The 16153-nt window shown below is 40.4% G+C and overlaps 3 protein-coding genes across 6 annotated transcripts; 1 reads left to right on the top strand and 2 right to left on the bottom strand.

Annotated features, from left to right (window-relative positions):
- Window positions 1-1062: 1062 nt before the first annotated feature.
- On the bottom strand, window positions 1063-5400 carry LOC107269914 (rab11 family-interacting protein 2). 3 transcript variants are annotated; one of them, XM_015744342.2, is made up of 7 exons: window positions 5077-5296; window positions 4788-4959; window positions 4039-4077; window positions 3340-3586; window positions 2888-3263; window positions 2130-2807; window positions 1063-2047 (listed from the first exon to the last, which is right to left on the bottom strand). In XM_015744342.2, the coding sequence occupies exons 4-7, from the start codon at window positions 3393-3395 to the stop codon at window positions 1871-1873; spliced, it is 1287 nt and encodes a 428-aa protein (XP_015599828.1). In that variant the 5' UTR covers window positions 3396-3586; window positions 4039-4077; window positions 4788-4959; window positions 5077-5296; the 3' UTR covers window positions 1063-1870. The 3 variants fall into 3 exon arrangements, with proteins under 3 accessions (XP_015599828.1, XP_024943093.1, XP_015599827.1); XM_025087325.1 differs by lacking the exons at window positions 4788-4959; window positions 5077-5296 and adding an exon at window positions 5303-5400; XM_015744341.2 differs by lacking the exon at window positions 4788-4959 and having other exon boundaries at window positions 5077-5307.
- Window positions 5401-8267: 2867 nt separating this feature from the next.
- LOC107269915 (Na(+)/H(+) exchange regulatory cofactor NHE-RF1) lies at window positions 8268-14028 on the top strand. The gene is made up of 2 exons (XM_015744344.2): window positions 8268-9275; window positions 11473-14028. Exons 1-2 carry the CDS (start codon window positions 8847-8849, stop codon window positions 11752-11754), a joined length of 711 nt encoding a protein of 236 aa, XP_015599830.1. The 5' UTR covers window positions 8268-8846; the 3' UTR covers window positions 11755-14028.
- Window positions 9630-16105, bottom strand: LOC112494665. Of its 2 annotated transcripts, none has more exons than XM_025087326.1 (4): window positions 15409-16105; window positions 15030-15163; window positions 14619-14703; window positions 9630-11266 (listed from the first exon to the last, which is right to left on the bottom strand). In XM_025087326.1, exons 2-4 carry the CDS (start codon window positions 15144-15146, stop codon window positions 11019-11021), a joined length of 450 nt encoding a protein of 149 aa, XP_024943094.1. In that variant the 5' UTR covers window positions 15147-15163; window positions 15409-16105; the 3' UTR covers window positions 9630-11018. The 2 variants fall into 2 exon arrangements, with proteins under 2 accessions (XP_024943094.1, XP_024943095.1); XM_025087327.1 differs by having other exon boundaries at window positions 9630-11263.
- Window positions 16106-16153: the final 48 nt, after the last annotated feature.

Raw genomic sequence — 16153 nt, 5'->3', positions numbered from 1 at the left:
TCAGAAAGGATGCGGGAGCAGCCTGAAAAGAAAACTTCAGATGCAACTTTTCTAGCAACCGCACCACAGCCAACGAGGCGCCCGCCTTTTGAATCACAATGGGTAATCAACATTTTTTTCGAATATTTTTTTCTTCTAAATATAGTTCAACCGTTGAGTGTAGATAGGTATAGAGGTGCGGAGGACGTGGTGGGGGTATGTCAAGCATATACTATAGTAAAATTTAGTTCAAATCCCGGCGGGTAGATGGCGCCCCGAAATCCCAAGCTATGTAGAGAGCAAACAGCAGACGGTACTTACCGACCGAACTAGGGCAAGCACTGCCACACTTACCGGCCGTCGCTGGCAGGAAGCCGACCGCAGCGCTACGGCAAGCGTAGAGTAGTCTTCCAGAGCGTTCCATGGCGTCCACAGCAAATAGTATACTCTGTACCTGAAACGAAAGAAATAAAGCTTACGTGTGTGAAACTTACCTGAGTGCAATATATTCCTCATGATTAAATAAAATATAAACGACTTGTGTACTCGTCCGCTACATAGCTTGGGATTTTCGGGGCGCCATCTACCCGCCGGGATTTGAACTAAATTTTACTATAGTATATGCTTGACATACCCCCACCACGTCCTCCGCACCTCTATACCTATCTACACTGAACGGTTCAACTAAGTAATAAAATAAAACTGAAAATATATAGTAATTTATGAAGAATATTTTATATCAAGCTTACACAGAGTCTTAATCACACATATCCAATTCCTTCGAGATAAATTACTTCTGAATTTTTACTTCTTTTATGGATTTATAATCACAAAGAGTATTCAATACTTATTCAACTTCAATAGGAAGAGTCTGTTTTCGTCACGATTTACGCGATGGCGCTTCATGTATTTTCTAATCAGTGCCTCCTTTAAGCGGCCAACTTAAGAATCATTAATCATCAATCAATCAACTTAATCACTCAATCCGCAACACCTATTCATTCTTATACTTATGTTTTATTCAGTCTTATAGTTAGTTTAATTTCTCATTGATATTAGGCAAGAGTAAATACAAAAACGTTGTCACAAAATAGAATAAATAAGTTTTAATGAATCACTTATGAGTCACAATAATACTTTCTACCGTTATGAGTACATTGTATATTAATATTTCGCGGCGAATGATAAAAAGTCAAAACATGCATATACTTTTCTGTGTAGACTTAGTTTATGTGGTATGTCTGTCATTATACAAACTGTTATTCAGGATCTGTGTACTATTTCAAGATGGTTTTTTAGTACGAGTAATAATAAAAATCAAATGGATAGAACCATCTTTAGGTGATGCAATAATCCTGAATAACTCTACTAATGTGTACCTACATATTCAAGGCACGTACTCGCTCTCATTGATCATAATTTAGATCTTTGGAACAGGAGAATGGACGGAAATACAAAAGTTTTTCCAAAGACAAGAAATTGTCTGGCTTGATTGATATGAGTTATTGCAGGAAGACAGGCTGTTGTAATCTTTTTCATTTTTCTTTTGGTAGCAATTAATCTCTATAAGAGAAATCGATTATCTTATCCCCCAATGATCTTATAATGTAAATGCTATACAAAATCTAAGCCACCATTTCATTTCAAAATATGTAATCACCTTGTATTAATATTTGCATAGAAACCGCGAGGTATTAAGCGGACTCGGTTTGATTGGCATGAGAAAGCGGATTAAACGAATCAGAATACAGGATTGTAACTAATGTTATTCAGTAATATCGAGTTTTCTCGTGGAAGAATCACTAATAAAAAAATCGCGAGTTTTATTCACATTGGTACGTCCGATTATGCTGAAATGAAATTTGTCAAGTGTCAGTTAAAAAAATATCATCTATTGATGTCCCGGAGAAGATAAACGTCTTTGTGACTGATATGGATTTTGCAGTAATCGTGGTGAACTTTCAATTACACGCAATAACAAGGCGTCTATATATTCTTCTAAATCTGCGAGACGCTTTTTTTTGTCTGTCACTTCAGATTGAAGATGTAAAGCCAGTTCAATCAGATCCTATGAAAAAAATAAGATATTTATAGTTAATATAAATTTTGTCATATTAAGGAATAATATTTAAACATAATTAAATGCTTACTTCTCTGGATTTTCCTTCGAACTGAGCTAAAATTTCATGGGGAAGTCGACTTCTCGAATTGGATCCAGATTTAGCAGAGTCCTCTCCTATTATGATCCTCTCCGAAGATGAATGTCCTTCATCTCGACTTTCTTTCAACTTTTGTTCTTTTTCTTTTTTCTTATCTTTCTTTGAGAGTTTTTCCTCCTTTGGACTTCTCATTATTTTTTCCTCCTTCTTATCTTTTATTCTGTCATCTTTGTTGTTCTTTGGAAATATTATTTCTCTAGGTGCAGGACTTGGAGGCTCCGGAGTATCCCTGGATCTTATAATAGAAGATGGCGTAGGTGGAGATGGTGTAGTGTCGTATTCACCTTTAACTTCGTCAAGCACAATTCTTGGTCTTGGTTTATCTTCCCATCGTTTTAGAGTATTGCTCCCTTGTTTTCCATATAACTTTTGGCCCCATTCATCTTCCTGATGTTCCATAGTCCTTGGAAGAGTATTCGCAGACGGCATGGCAAATCGAGGTGGTTTATTTGGAGCTGAATTTGTGGGAACCGGAGGAGGTGTTTGACTGTCTAAAGTATGACTTGATACAGATGATGAAATCGTATTGGCAACAGGTTGGCTATTGGCATTATTAGCAGTTGGTGCATTCAAGGAAGACGCTGAACTTTTGTGTGACAAGTCATCAAACTAGCAAGTTAAAAAGAATGATTAGATCTTAAAAACTTTCAAAGAATTATTTCTATTACTCTCTCACAGAAGTTACTTACTGTAAATTCATCTTCGTCTTCACTGATGACACCTGGATCAGCCTCTCCAGGTTCCTGCCGTGATGGTTGGATGTGATGCTCTTCTTTTTCGTCAAGGCCATCTTTATCCAGTCTACTTTTACTCTTTCCTTTGACTTTATTTCCAATGGATTTAGCAAACTTTTTCAATCCTTTACGCTTTTCTAAGCTACCGATACTAAGCAGACTTCCACCAATGGACTGAGCCGCAGTTGACAATTGACCTAGAGAGCTTTTGTGCTTTTCCTTTCTAGTCAAATCCGTTAAACTTCCAGCTTTGACTATAAAACCAATTTTAACTTCCAATTCTCCACGTTCCTTTGTATTTCCTTTCCCAGGTTTACTACCAAGCGTATACCTAACAAAAAAAAAAAAAATGAATACCGTATCTCTATAGATATACTTCAACAACGGCACCTGTTGCTTTTACGTACCATCTGTTCTTCGGTCTCTCATACACATCAAAACTCGACAGTGGTATCGCTATCATGCCAAGGAACTCATCAACTCCAATGAAATTTCGATGAAGCGCAGTGAGAACAATTTCCGCTGTATTTCCTTGTTGAGGTATTTGAAGTTCGCACTCCTCGTGCCACTCCACATTCTCAACTGCTTTTTCTTTCACTGATGTCTGATATTTTTCCTTGCCCAAGGCGATGGTAACGAAGCAATCGTTGGTCTCTGAAAGAGCATGGGCGTTGTAAATCGTTGTGATGAGGGTCAATCATCAGGTCGCCACTTGTCAAGTAATTCAATACGACAATATTTAAACGGGTGAAAAATCTCTTGTGAAAAATGAGACTGTTCGTGCGAACGACTTTCTTTAGTGGGTCGACACTGTTTTGAAACCGGATCCGTCGTGATGGCAGTTTGCTTGGTTCGTTCGACCCAAGAAACGTTATCGTAACGGACATTTATACGTAACACGGGATATACAGACATGTGTGTGAATTTGCATGGCTTCATAAGTGACGTGACGATGTCAAGGAAATGCTGCGTGTTGAGAATTATAGCAAAGCTTGTAATATGACGTATTCTTCTTTTTTTTCTGTCTATTATCACATCGTGACTATAACGAATTGCTATGCTTTCTTGTTCAATTAGCTACGTAGATGAAGATACTGTATACTCACTATTTTTTCCTTTTGTAAGCAGTCCCTTGGCTCTTTGGACTGTAAATAAAACAAAGAATTAGACACACAATAACAGTTATTCATGACGGGACTAAGGATGTTTGCGGTTTTTTTCATTAGTCAAATCTAATGTATTTAATAAATTCCCATTATATTTCTGCTTCATTATAAAAACGAAAGTGGAGAACTATCCGTAATGGATGCGTGTTTCACGTTTAGCGAGCTTGAAAAAGCATTGTAAACGACTGAGAATCGTGGGAATAATTGGTTCGAGACTAATTAGTTTCGTGGATGGGAAACGCGAGTTAAAATTCCGTTGTAGCCTCGAGCATCTTTTCCCAAGGAAGATAAAGATCGGTGCAGCTTCTATTGTACATCTAAAGCATTCTTGGAATACAAATATATTTTCCTCGTATCGCACGAAAAGCTTTCAATGGTAGCAGGAAGGTCGCAAGAAGCACGAAGAATTCCACACGGTTATAAGGCGTTTTACAGTCCCTACTGATGTTCATGCTTTAGCTAGGATATGGCATCCCTCGTAAATATTTACGTCTTCTACTCGCGTACATAAACTCATACAAAGTACAGTCGAACAGAACGATTTCTAAAGCATCATTAAAATGTCCAACAGGTTAGGCGCCACTCGTAACTCGTCACGGAACATGAACCTGAGGTAAAACCAGCTCCAGATTTTATTAGATTTTCCATGACGAGCCCATGGAATCTTTCTTATCTGTCTTTGTACATACCAAGAACTTCTACAAAGTATCAACAATCTTTTCGATGACTGTACAGTCTGGCAGTAGGACAAAATCACGACTTGGCACATGATGATGTTCCGATTCTAAATGCGTAACTCCAGTGTCAAGATATTGTCAAGATATCTAGAGATCCGTTAAATAATCTTCAAGGAAACAGAATCTATAAAATGATACATGTTACGGTATATTGCTGACCTGACCTACCTACCTACCTAACTGACTACCTAACCTACCTGGCAATCTGCTGGGTGTACTGAGTAGATAACGTTCTACCTACCTGTCACTTGGACGTGCGTTGGGCTCCACATATCGGTCAATGTCCGCTAGTTTCCTTGAAGATTCATCAGTATTAGGTATCCACTAAGCTACTCCTTGGCAAAGCCTTCCTGGCATTACAAACTTGACGTGCACTACGTAAACGAGGAAGACGGAGAGCCAACACCAGGGCGAAGTTAACGACACCAAGCACCAGACAGAACTAGTCATACCACGCAGTCACTCACCGGAGAGTAGAGGAGTCCGTTCACGACGCACCGCTATTCCACCTCATGAATACACCACTACTGGCTCTCACTCGTTGGACGTGCGACCACTACTAACGATAATACAGAGACGTATCCATTAATTTCGGGGCCCTGGGTATAATAAAATTCCTGAGACCTCGTTGAACGAAAACAAATCCAAATGAAGATCGATTAGAATTAAAACTTCCTCATCACTCTGAAGAGTACGGGATATCGCATTTGTCCAGATGAATAAAATGTTAAACAACAGGGACATTGTTATTTACACCAAATGACACGTTCCTACTCGACATTATCCCCACTCTGCACAAATACATTGAGTCATCAGCTGGGTGTGCTTTTACTTGGGTCCTGAATCTGGGCCTGGCGTTCGACAGTAGATTTTCGTTAAGTATACGTTTTTAGAAAGATAGACGAAAGCGATACGAAGAAAACGAACACTTAACGAGAGCTCTCACTTTTGAACAGATCTTTGTCAGAATTCGCAGTCCTTGTTTTCAAACAAGCAGTCATTTCGCGCCAGTACAATCATATGCTCAGTAGGCGACAGTAAGGATTGTTTCGAATGTCACGAGGTGCAAAAAATAAGTGAGCGATCATAAGAGAAGCGAACACTTATCGAGCATAGACTTAACGGGAGCCTAATGCATGACGAATTATATGTATGGCTACTTGTTGCTTGGTGCAGACTTGTCCTTGGTACCACTACGGAAGTACAGATACGATTAAATAAAACTGTATTTTGCAACAGTAGACATGGAAGGAATGATACATCGTATTGTAAATTTGAGACTGTAACATTCTTGATTGACAAATTTTAATATAGGTCTCTGGTTATATACTTTTGAAACTGACATCTGTTTACGTTAAAAAATTCTTCACGTCATTCGGCAGGATAAAATACGTTATTTTCGTGTCAGTCACTGAAGAAGGAAACAAACAACCTGTCCAATGGATGACGGGAATAGCATCCTAGACGTATATATAAGCGCGACGACTTTATGGCTAGTACGAATGCATCTTACTGCGCTTCGTGTGTATAAGTTTTTAGCTGCGAGTGACGTAAGACTTTCGTGTCCTCGTAAAGGCCGAGAACTGTCGCGATTCACTCACAGAAGAAGATAACTATTCTGTGCGCGCGCATCACAAACAATGCCCGTATCGCCGCTTATGCGCATGCATTGGGTAACTCGTTGATAATTTTCCAGCTCTTCTGTTTAACAAACGCGTGAAAATTGCAGAGAAGCTGATTTTCACGTGGTACGATGGCAACTTGTTGTGATAATTATGATTGTTCGTTATTCTTGGCATTTCGTAATTGTACATTACGTGTACCGTCTGGCGTCAGGTACGCGATTCAGTGCCGTACATTTGAGGCGCAAGTTATTATATATGCATGTAAAACCGATCTCCGTACTCGCATCGTAATTTTTAATTGGGTGTTAAACGACGCCATTGTTTTTAGAGTCTGAAATATTTTCTGCTTGACGCAACTTTTTGTTTGTATCCGTATTATTATATCAATACAGCGTTACTTCATGGTACGCTAAGTATAACCACGATTGCAACAGAAATTTGATTATTCAATAATTTTTTGCTTGTTATTAACTATATTTAATTATAATAAATAATTAAATACGATTATTGAGTATAAATATATATATATATATATACATATATATATGCCTAAGCATGAATTAGCGTTTCACATATCTATGTTTTGTCTCATCTGTTCGTCGTTCTCTTGCATCACTACATTTTTATTTGGCAGTGCATTTGAATATGGTTATGTTACTCATGTTCGTATTCACCACCGGCAAGATAAGGTATCACAGCTTGAAATTCTATTCCATGGGTATACAATTGCACATAAGATTAAAGTTGATGTTATGAACTATACCCGTCAATTGCCTCGTTTTACTGCATCTGCAACATGAACGTAAAAAGCCGATACTCGAATACAATTGAAACCTGCAAGTGCATTTCCATAGTTTTAAAGGTATTATCGTTGTCCCTAAGAGTTTTATCAGAGAAAATTTTCCTTAGAAACAGGAAGAACCACGAGGGCCATTGTTGATAAGGATCGTGAGAGACTCCATTATCGTGGTGGCATTGTAGAATCTACAGATCGAACAACGTCCGCTCGCGTAACGATGCTGGTTTCCTATAATTTCAACGATTCCATTATATTTCACGGTTACGTATTAAAAGTGTTCACCGTATTGCGCATTAAGGCTCCTGGATGTGCTGAATTAACATGCATGAAAATTGTCTCGTTTCGATTTTGTTTTCGGTTTCCGGGTCGATCGGAAACAAAGTCTCTGAAACGTAACCTAGAGAACCGATCATGCGATTTATAAATGTATACGCATTAGAAAAGGTATGCGCCATGAAGATAACGTTCTCGCCACGGCGATATACGTCCCTGACATGATTGTTAAACCAACACAAAATCAACTGCAATGGGTTTCGTACCGAGGCGATGACTCAAAAGACGATGACTCTTTAAACGCACGTTAATTTCTCTAAAACGATTGAATGCCATTTTCAAAAGGTGCCAATGCTTATGACAATGTATCATGATCGTTCCATAAGTCTTGACAAAAGATATAATTGAAAAACGAAGATCGCCGTCGTCGGTGAATCACGCATCCCCAATATAATCATCAGCGAATGATTCATTAAAACAGCGAACCGTCCAGAGCTGACGTACAAAAAATTCTTCTTAATAGTGCGAATCTTTCTATAAGTAAATACTACCAGCCCTCTCGATTTGTCTTCATGCAGGTTCTCAAAGCTAAATATTAGTTGTCAAGAGTGTCCACTGGCGGCGCTGATACCGGGCATTCGTATGACCAATCGTGCTCCCTCCCATGGGTCCTTGTCAAACGGCTTTCTCTAGTCGTCTCACGGCGTGAATCCCAGATAGAATCTAACACGAATTACAACTGAGCGATGAATGCTCTTTGACTGACGTAGGTATCCAATAGATACCCAGACCGTGCGGGCGTTTCTCGATAACGAAGTAGCAGATGAGTTTTACATGTGCTCCTGGTGCAAAGTTCCTGCACCTGCCGCTTAGAGGCGCTGTAGCATATATCAAGCCCCTCTCCGCTGTCGCCCGGTTGTCCTCGTCTGGTGTGTCTCGTCGGTGGCAGCGCCCCGCATGGATTCCGCAGTGTTCTCCGCGTATGTAGATCGGTGGCATTCGAGTCGCGGTAGAAGCGATCGAGCCGAGGTGTAGCTCGTCGAGGCACTGGTGCTCAGTAGAACCTCTGGTAGTTCCAAGTCGTGGTACCCCGTTGCCGTTTTAATACGTCCCAGTCGAATTTGAAGAAACGTCTGGCGAGAGCGTGTCGGAGCCGAACCGCGTGGGAAATATTGTGGACAATCGCGGGATAGCTGCCGCGAGAGGGAGAGTGAGAAAATTCGTTTGTGTCCCGTGCGGGTCGGAGAGGGATAATAACGAGGGTAAAGTGTGACCTGTGAATCTTGGATTTGACCGGAGTTTAAAACTGGCGACATGTCATCTCTTAAGGGCGATAACGTGCAGTACGCGCGTCTCTGCCATATCGTGAAATGGGAAGATTTCGACGGTTATGGATTCAATTTACATGCCGAGAGAGGCAAGACTGGGCAATTTATTGGTAAGGTTGACGAAGGCTCGCCAAGTCAGGCTGCTGGACTCAAGCAGGGCGATAGGATTGTCGAGGTCAACGAGATCAACATCGCCAACGAGACTCATAAACAGGTGGTCGATCGTATCAAGGCCTTCCCCAACGAAACGAAGCTCCTGGTTGTCGATCAAGAGGCTGACGACTATTTCAAGGCCAACAACATCCTTATTAAGGGCACCATGACAAACGTCAAGGTCATCAAGACGCCCGAGAAGAATCCTGCATCCGTTGAACAGGAGGCACGCTCTGTTGGAAGTAACAGCTCCGTTGACGAGGTAGCCGATTTTACCCTTATACTTCCTATCTGATATTAAGGTCTATTGAATGTCCTTATCTGACCTTAAATCGTTCTTTGCCGCTGTCCTTTTTCTTTTTTACTAGGATGATGTTTTCATACAACGCGTTGTATGCTTCATGGGAAAGTGACTTTGATAGAGAAACCTTCTGCTTCGTAGAAGCTCTTAACACGTAGAACATAGCCCACCTCATATTTAGTCGAATATTACTGAGATGAGGCAACGTCGTCAGTGCGTCTCATCTTACCGGTAGTAACTTCAACTGGGCAAAGGGTTCGATGACTGGGAGGAGGGCTTTCAAACTGGTTGGTTAGAAAAGGAGCGTGACTCACCTTAAAGACTAAAAAGATTTTATTCGAATCTCAAGCAACATTTTTTAAAATACATCCTTCCGTCAAAAAGTCCTAGACTTCGGTTCAAGCTTTGCCTGCTTTCTTGATTTACATTTGACATGAATCTTTATCATACAAATTTTTCTCCCGATAGGACGTCTGAATTCTTGCCAGCATTCGTCGTAATACAATAATTTCAGTCATAAAAAAAAACTTAACTTATCCCACTTCTTTTTCTCTCAACTCTCACGACCTTGTCAATTTTTTTGCACTTTTTCATTCGTCTCAAATGTCTCCTGTCTTGCGGTTCACCTAATGGCTAATCACATTGCAACTTCAGTTCCTCCGAATTCAACTGTATGGAGCTGTATTCCGATCGTACACGCGACACGCTCGTTAGATCGGTATTCGGCGCGCATTGCATACCTGCTTAAGGTTTTAACGGAACGTTCGAGACTCGCTAGGATAGAAACTTTTATGTATACGTTTGCGCCCACATTCCCGCGAGACATACGCAAGAAATTGTAAAAAGAAACGAAGCAAAGGTGACTCTTACAGAATACAATTGTCACTGATAATGACCATAGAAATAAAGTTAAAAATCTCTGAACCGTCATACGTGTAGAATAAACATTTGCATAACGATAATTCAAGTAGCCCGGTACAATACACAGTATTTCCATTGAGCACACGAGCATGGGTAAATTAGTAAAGATTTTGAGATCTATTTTTTTTTCTTTGACTCTTAATACGAAAACACTTCGAATACACTCATCAACCTACGGTAAAAGGGTAACAGACCTCCATAGTGTGGTTGGTATACGAAAATATTACGTGACTTATTTTAGAACAAACTTCAGTCAGATATCTAATCTTATAGATAAAATATTAGTGCATCAACAGACCGGTCGATGGTTTATCTAATCGATTGATATTACCATTTACGTAGGAGGCCAATTATTTAAAATCGCTGTATCTCGTATGTACTAATCATTTGGACTGTTAAATGCGAACTAGAAAATTAGGCATGAAATATCGTAAAAGTCAGATACAGCTATAATTCAGTTTAATAGTTATGATTTTATAAATAGAATGTATAACGTTGCATCTGTCATTCACATCGAAATAGGCTATTATCGTTACTCCCATATTTCACAGCAGGGCCGCGTATCACAGGTGCTAACAATCTAGAGTGTTATATGCGAACTAGGGAATTGGACATGAAATATGGTAAAAGCCATGTATACATTTATGTACCGATAAGATACTTATAATTTTATAAACATATAGTACAGCGTCTGCCGCCGCGTTAAAAAAAGATATCGTTAGTCTCACGTATTTCAAAGGATCGTCGTCTACCTTGAAAGGAATTGTGCAATCGTCTCTAGAGTCACGGATAAAAACGAGTCACTTCAGCTTCTTGGTGATTAATAATCTTCACCCATTCACCTGCGGGTTTCCTGCCGGAAAACCCAACGTTCGTAAGTCCCGTAGTTACGGAGAGTCCAGCGTTGTTGTTTTCCTTCGAAGATATCGTTCGATAATAATCCAAGCGAACGTATGCGTCATCATCTAAACGTGCGAGGACGATGATACGAAGTATTGGAGGTAAAAAGAATTTTTCGACAGATTTTCCTGCTGAAACGGTAAAAAAAAAGTAGGGTTAAGGTGCGACCTTGGTACGCGACGAGCATCTCTGTTCTCGGTATCATGTCACTCGGTCACTCTATCCGGGTCATTCGATGACTACGACGTCGAATGGTCATTGGCGTTCTCGTACGTGACCTTGCGATTCTCACTTGTTAACGGAGGAACGAAATTTATATCTGGCCTTTCTATTTCAGGGCACGCAGAAGTCCATTGGATCGAACGACACGTCGAACAGCGGCAGTACAGCCACCAGCATCCCTACGAGTGACAACGTCGAGATCAATCGTCAGAATGGGAATGGCAATGATCTTGGTACCGGGAATGGCAACGGTAACATCGGAGAACAGCAGAAGGGCCTGAATCTGAAGATGAGCGCGAAGGAGCTGAGGGCACAGCTTGCGGCGCGCAAGAAATACGACCCGAAGAAGGAGTCCATCGGATTCAAGGATAAATTCGACATCGTTCAGAAGCTCTAGGAACTGCGAAATTAGTGCGCTCGTATAATCCAGTATTCCGTTTCTCCAGTCAGGGACCCACGACGTGTCTCGCAATCTCGTGTACTCTCGGGATCGTCGTTTGTCTTCTAATGAAAATATGAAGATCGTGTTTGCATGGGAAAATGACAAAATTATGTACAGGGACAGGATTCACGGAGCCTTCATGAAACTCTTATCGATTTCGCGACGTTCCCGGACACGTCGGATCATTTATTTTTCTTTCTCGACCGTAACGGCCTCTCGCAGCTTCCTTACGCGTCGTTGCGATCCGTCTGGCACGAGACTCGATTAATTTTAAACGTCGGAGACTCGCCAGCGCTGCGCTGGAAACGCCGAGGCAGTTCTATGGGCTATTCTTGTCATTTTTTTTCTGTTTCCTTCTTCGTCTAAATTATATTTCAATGAATTTATACGTACCGCGTACATATGTGACAAACGCGAGAGCTTGGCAATCGTAAGTCGCTTTGCGGACTCCGAGTCGCGGAACAGCCAGTCGAATGTACATATAACTATTTATTAGCATCCATCTTTGCCAATGCTAAATGTTACTGCGAAATGTTACGCAACGCTCAATTATCGTCAGACTCATCGGGCAGTTTCAACCTGTAACCGTTGGCCAGTAATCATATATGTTGAAAATACTTGAAACGCACAATAATTCAACTGTACGATCACTCTTTTTGGTAAATCCAATCGTTTCGTTAGAGTCACGTCAGGTTTGCGTGTATCTAAGTAGCACGACAGCTGCCATTAACCTAAGCGTGACGTTATCGGTACAATTAATTTTCTTAAATACATATGTATTTAGAGAACGCACATGTGAGCTCTGGCACTTCGTGTATTTATTTGTGAATTCGAAAATTCCTTTTCACGTATTTAAAATGATCGATATTATTTCAATTCGCGCTCCGATTCATTCCCGTACCCAAGATGATGACGTATTCGATAGCAGAAGCGTCGCGACGTGCAATTAAAATCGTGCAAATAATTCGTCTCGCCGGCGTCTGTTTGCCCGAGACAATAGCGTGTAATAAGTGCAAGCTATACATTGTGAATCGATATTGTAAATTACATATTATAATTGCGTGCATAGCCAGAGACCCAACGTATATGTATATATGTGTAAGTCTATATACACGGTGCGGCGCAAAGATATGTATATGATATATCGACTTTAGAATTTTTATACTAAACGAATTAATTAATCCCCCCGAATCGCCAATGTTACAAGGGGATGGGATTCGTAGTGATATAAGTGCCTATACATTTAAACGATATACTATATCGTTGTACGATTAGGAATCCAGTGTACTTGAAAAGCCGAAATTTTGTTTTCTTCTATCGTGATGGCGTTTTTGTCCTGGCGAGTAAGGCAATGACGATTTGGGATTACATTATCCTCGTTATAACGCCTTTTAAGCGCTCCAACCACGGGCTGATATACGTTCATAGTGTTTGCTGTAAATATTAGATGATATTTTTGTGCAAACAGCTTGATACGACTGACAAGAAATAGAGAGAGAGAGAGAAAAGAAGAAAATTCTTCCATGGCGTGAACGCCATGTTGCAAGCGGCCATATTAAAAGTTACGCTTGAATGGCCTTCGCGAGTATCTGGCACAATTTTATTTTATATACGACTCTTTCCTGTCCCTCCTGAGGTCGCAACGAGCGCACCGAGTGTACATACCTATAGCTACGCACATTCGTCTTCAAATGAGTACACACGTTGTTGTTATTATTACACACACGTCCAATGTTACTACATAAGTAAGCTAAACTAAGCATTATATTTGACAAGATAGTTTCGAGTGTATCGTATTATAAAACTTATGTATATCTACGTATGTATAAACGCTGGTGTACCTATAAGCTATGGGAAAAGTTTTCATTACTTTTATCTGTTATACCCTCTGAGAATCTTTTATAATGGTACCCCTGTCTTGTGTCAGGCAGCAGGCGCGCTGTCGGTATGGAAGTAAGTCGAGGACAGTGGCGTAACTCTACGGCAGACGGGAGCCAGAGGCCTCGGTTTATGCAGGTCTTTAGTTTACGACTAATAAGCCACTACATAATCGAGTCCTCTTGTTAATAGGATATATAAAAAAAAATTTATTGTTTTGGCTGACTCGAGTAATTTTCCCACGTCATTTTTGTTGAAAATAATTGTACGAGGTACTGCGCGGAGTTATTCTGGGTTATGTTTGTGTTATAAATGTTCTATTGGATAATAAAAGTTTCGCTGCTTTTTTCATTATTTCTACATCAATCTTTAAGCATGCACGAGAAATATTTTTACCGTTTTTCTTTTTTAACAGACTATTATCGATCATTAATCGAGATTGTTATTGGCTGTTTTCACCGGAGTGGAATGAGAGTTGAAATTTGTTGAATGTTTACATAGAGTTTACTCATATATGGATATACAACGTACGTAATATCATTTCTTAAACTTGACTTCGGTGGGAAGTTAACCATCGAGACTCGGTCGAGTCTTGCGCCTAGAACAGGCAACCGGCTGTACTGGACACGGACCGCCGAACTCTTTACCCGAGTCAACTCTTATATAGCTGTGTTTGGAATCAAATATTTTATGAACCGCTATATATGAGAAAAAGTTATTGATAGATTCGTTATAGGAATAGAGGGTTCTGAATCGATTGCCACCAAGATCGATACGATTAGTGTACGAGATAAGAGCGTGTTGAGATTGCGAGCGAGATGGTTTTATTTCAGTTCAAAAAGACATGTGTAAAAAATTATTTCCTTTAACAAAAAGTATTGAAACGATGTAGACTAGGCAAACTCATATAGAATTAAAGATACTGAATGAGTAGTACGTACCTTGAGAAAAAATGGGAAGCTTTGATGTGTCGTGCGAGTAGAATTTAGGTGAAAGTTGTAGTTCCAGTTGCCGTTCAAAGTTAGACTTTTGACGATTGGTTGGACGATCCGCGGGAAGAAGAAAACGTTGTAGATAATAGAGGAAAGACGGTTCAAAGTTGGAAAAAGAATAAAGAAGGTAGGAAGGAATGTTATGAAATTGGCCCCTCCGCGTCCATTTCCGTGAGGTCCTACCTCTCCACGAAGGAGCTGCGACCTCTCTGAGATCTACTAGAGGACCGTGTTTTGCGGATTAAGGAAAAAAACAGTCCTGAGACTTCTGCGTCCAAGACCGGGGGAAAAACCTCAGGAATCGCGAAAGATAGGCACCTGGTTAGATTGATTGCACGCAAGAGTATGGTCGTAGCGTACCTTAAAAGAGCTCAAGGCCCCCGTCGGGAGGTCTGGAGAGACCATATTGCGACCACAACCTGGGCCCGACCTGAGCAAGCTCAGCAGATGAGGCGCAAGGACAATCCCTGTCACCATAGTCCACGTGTGTTTCCCTAACAGAATGAACTAGTCTATTATGGCTACTCGAAGAAATATGCTTAATCCAACCAAAGAAGTAGGAAAAATTAAACAAGGACAATCGAAAGTGAACGAGAACAGAACAGAAAGAAGAAGGCAGAAAGAAATAAGGAAAGTAAATAACAAGTTTACAAAAAGAAAAGAAAAATGATAGCAGGAAAGTAAGGAATACGAGTATAGGAATAAACCAGAATTAAATATAAAAAAAAAGAATACAAACGGATAAGACGGGATTCGTCCAAAAGACCGGTATAGGCGACCGGCTCGTGGGGGAATGAGCGCTGTGAGCCTGAGCGCTTCCAAAAGTGACCCCCCCGCCCGGCGGGTTCTGCGCATCAAGTCTGCGCTCCGGAAAATTTTACAACTTCCAGCATTTCTAACTGTCCCCTATCGTGGTTCCTGTCTGTTAAGTGTTAACGTATACACTTATTAATATAATTCATCAATCGGGCCACTACCAACATATGAACTTTTATTTCTTCTGTAATATGGTGATATCACCTAATAGTCAGGAACTCGAAAGTACAGCACTCCTGTACTTGGCATAGTTTTTTACATGTAAATGTTTTTTCCGGGCTAAAATTGACTGAAACTAAATAAACAAGACATTCCCGTTTGTTCGGTATCGCGCGATTTTGACATATTGACGCGCCATCGACAATACTGCCACCTGTGCGTTGCAGCAGGTATTACTTTGTCAACGCGGATAACCTGTGCACATTTCACTTCTAAGCTAGCGGTAAGTCGATGTCTCTAAGAGACTGTAAGCTTACAGGATTCGATATTTTAACCTAATATGCGTCACGCATTACACTCCAGGTAACTAACTACTTTATTGGCATAATTGGGAGGTTTGTGTTCGAATGCATGATACGCATTTTTATTGTTTGTATACGAATTACTTGATTGGTTTGAGAATAAAGTTATTTATCAACAAATTGCAACGTACGCTCGGGGGGGGGGGG

This window comes from Cephus cinctus, unplaced genomic scaffold, assembly GCF_000341935.2.
Source record: "Cephus cinctus unplaced genomic scaffold, Ccin1 Ccin1_scaffold0690, whole genome shotgun sequence".
Taxonomy (NCBI): domain Eukaryota; kingdom Metazoa; phylum Arthropoda; class Insecta; order Hymenoptera; family Cephidae; genus Cephus; species Cephus cinctus.
The sequence above is the reverse complement of the archived record's forward strand: the minus strand, read 5'-3'. Positions and strand labels throughout refer to the sequence as shown.

Bases quoted from the DNA above. Each gene is read 5' to 3' on its own strand.
- LOC107269914 (XM_015744341.2), bottom strand. From the start codon at position 5,107: ATGTGGAGCCCAACGCACGTCCAAGTGACAG. The intron at 4,078-5,076 runs GTAGGTAGAACG...TTTTATTTACAG, and splicing joins AACGCACGTCCAAGTGACAG to TCCAAAGAGCCAAGGGACTG. The intron at 2,048-2,129 runs GTAAGCATTTAA...TTTTTTTCATAG, and splicing joins TCGAAGGAAAATCCAGAGAA to GATCTGATTGAACTGGCTTT.
- LOC107269915 (XM_015744344.2), top strand. From the start codon at position 8,847: ATGTCATCTCTTAAGGGCGATAACGTGCAGTACGCGCGTCTCTGCCAT. The intron at 9,276-11,472 runs GTAGCCGATTTT...TTTCTATTTCAG, and splicing joins GTAACAGCTCCGTTGACGAG to GGCACGCAGAAGTCCATTGG.
- LOC112494665 (XM_025087326.1), bottom strand. From the start codon at position 15,146: ATGGTGACAGGGATTGTCCTTGCGCCTCATCTGCTGAGCTTGCTCAGG. The intron at 14,704-15,029 runs GTACGCTACGAC...AATCGTCAAAAG, and splicing joins GGGCCTTGAGCTCTTTTAAG to TCTAACTTTGAACGGCAACT. The intron at 11,267-14,618 runs GTACGTACTACT...TTACCGTTTCAG, and splicing joins GCTTCCCATTTTTTCTCAAG to CAGGAAAATCTGTCGAAAAA.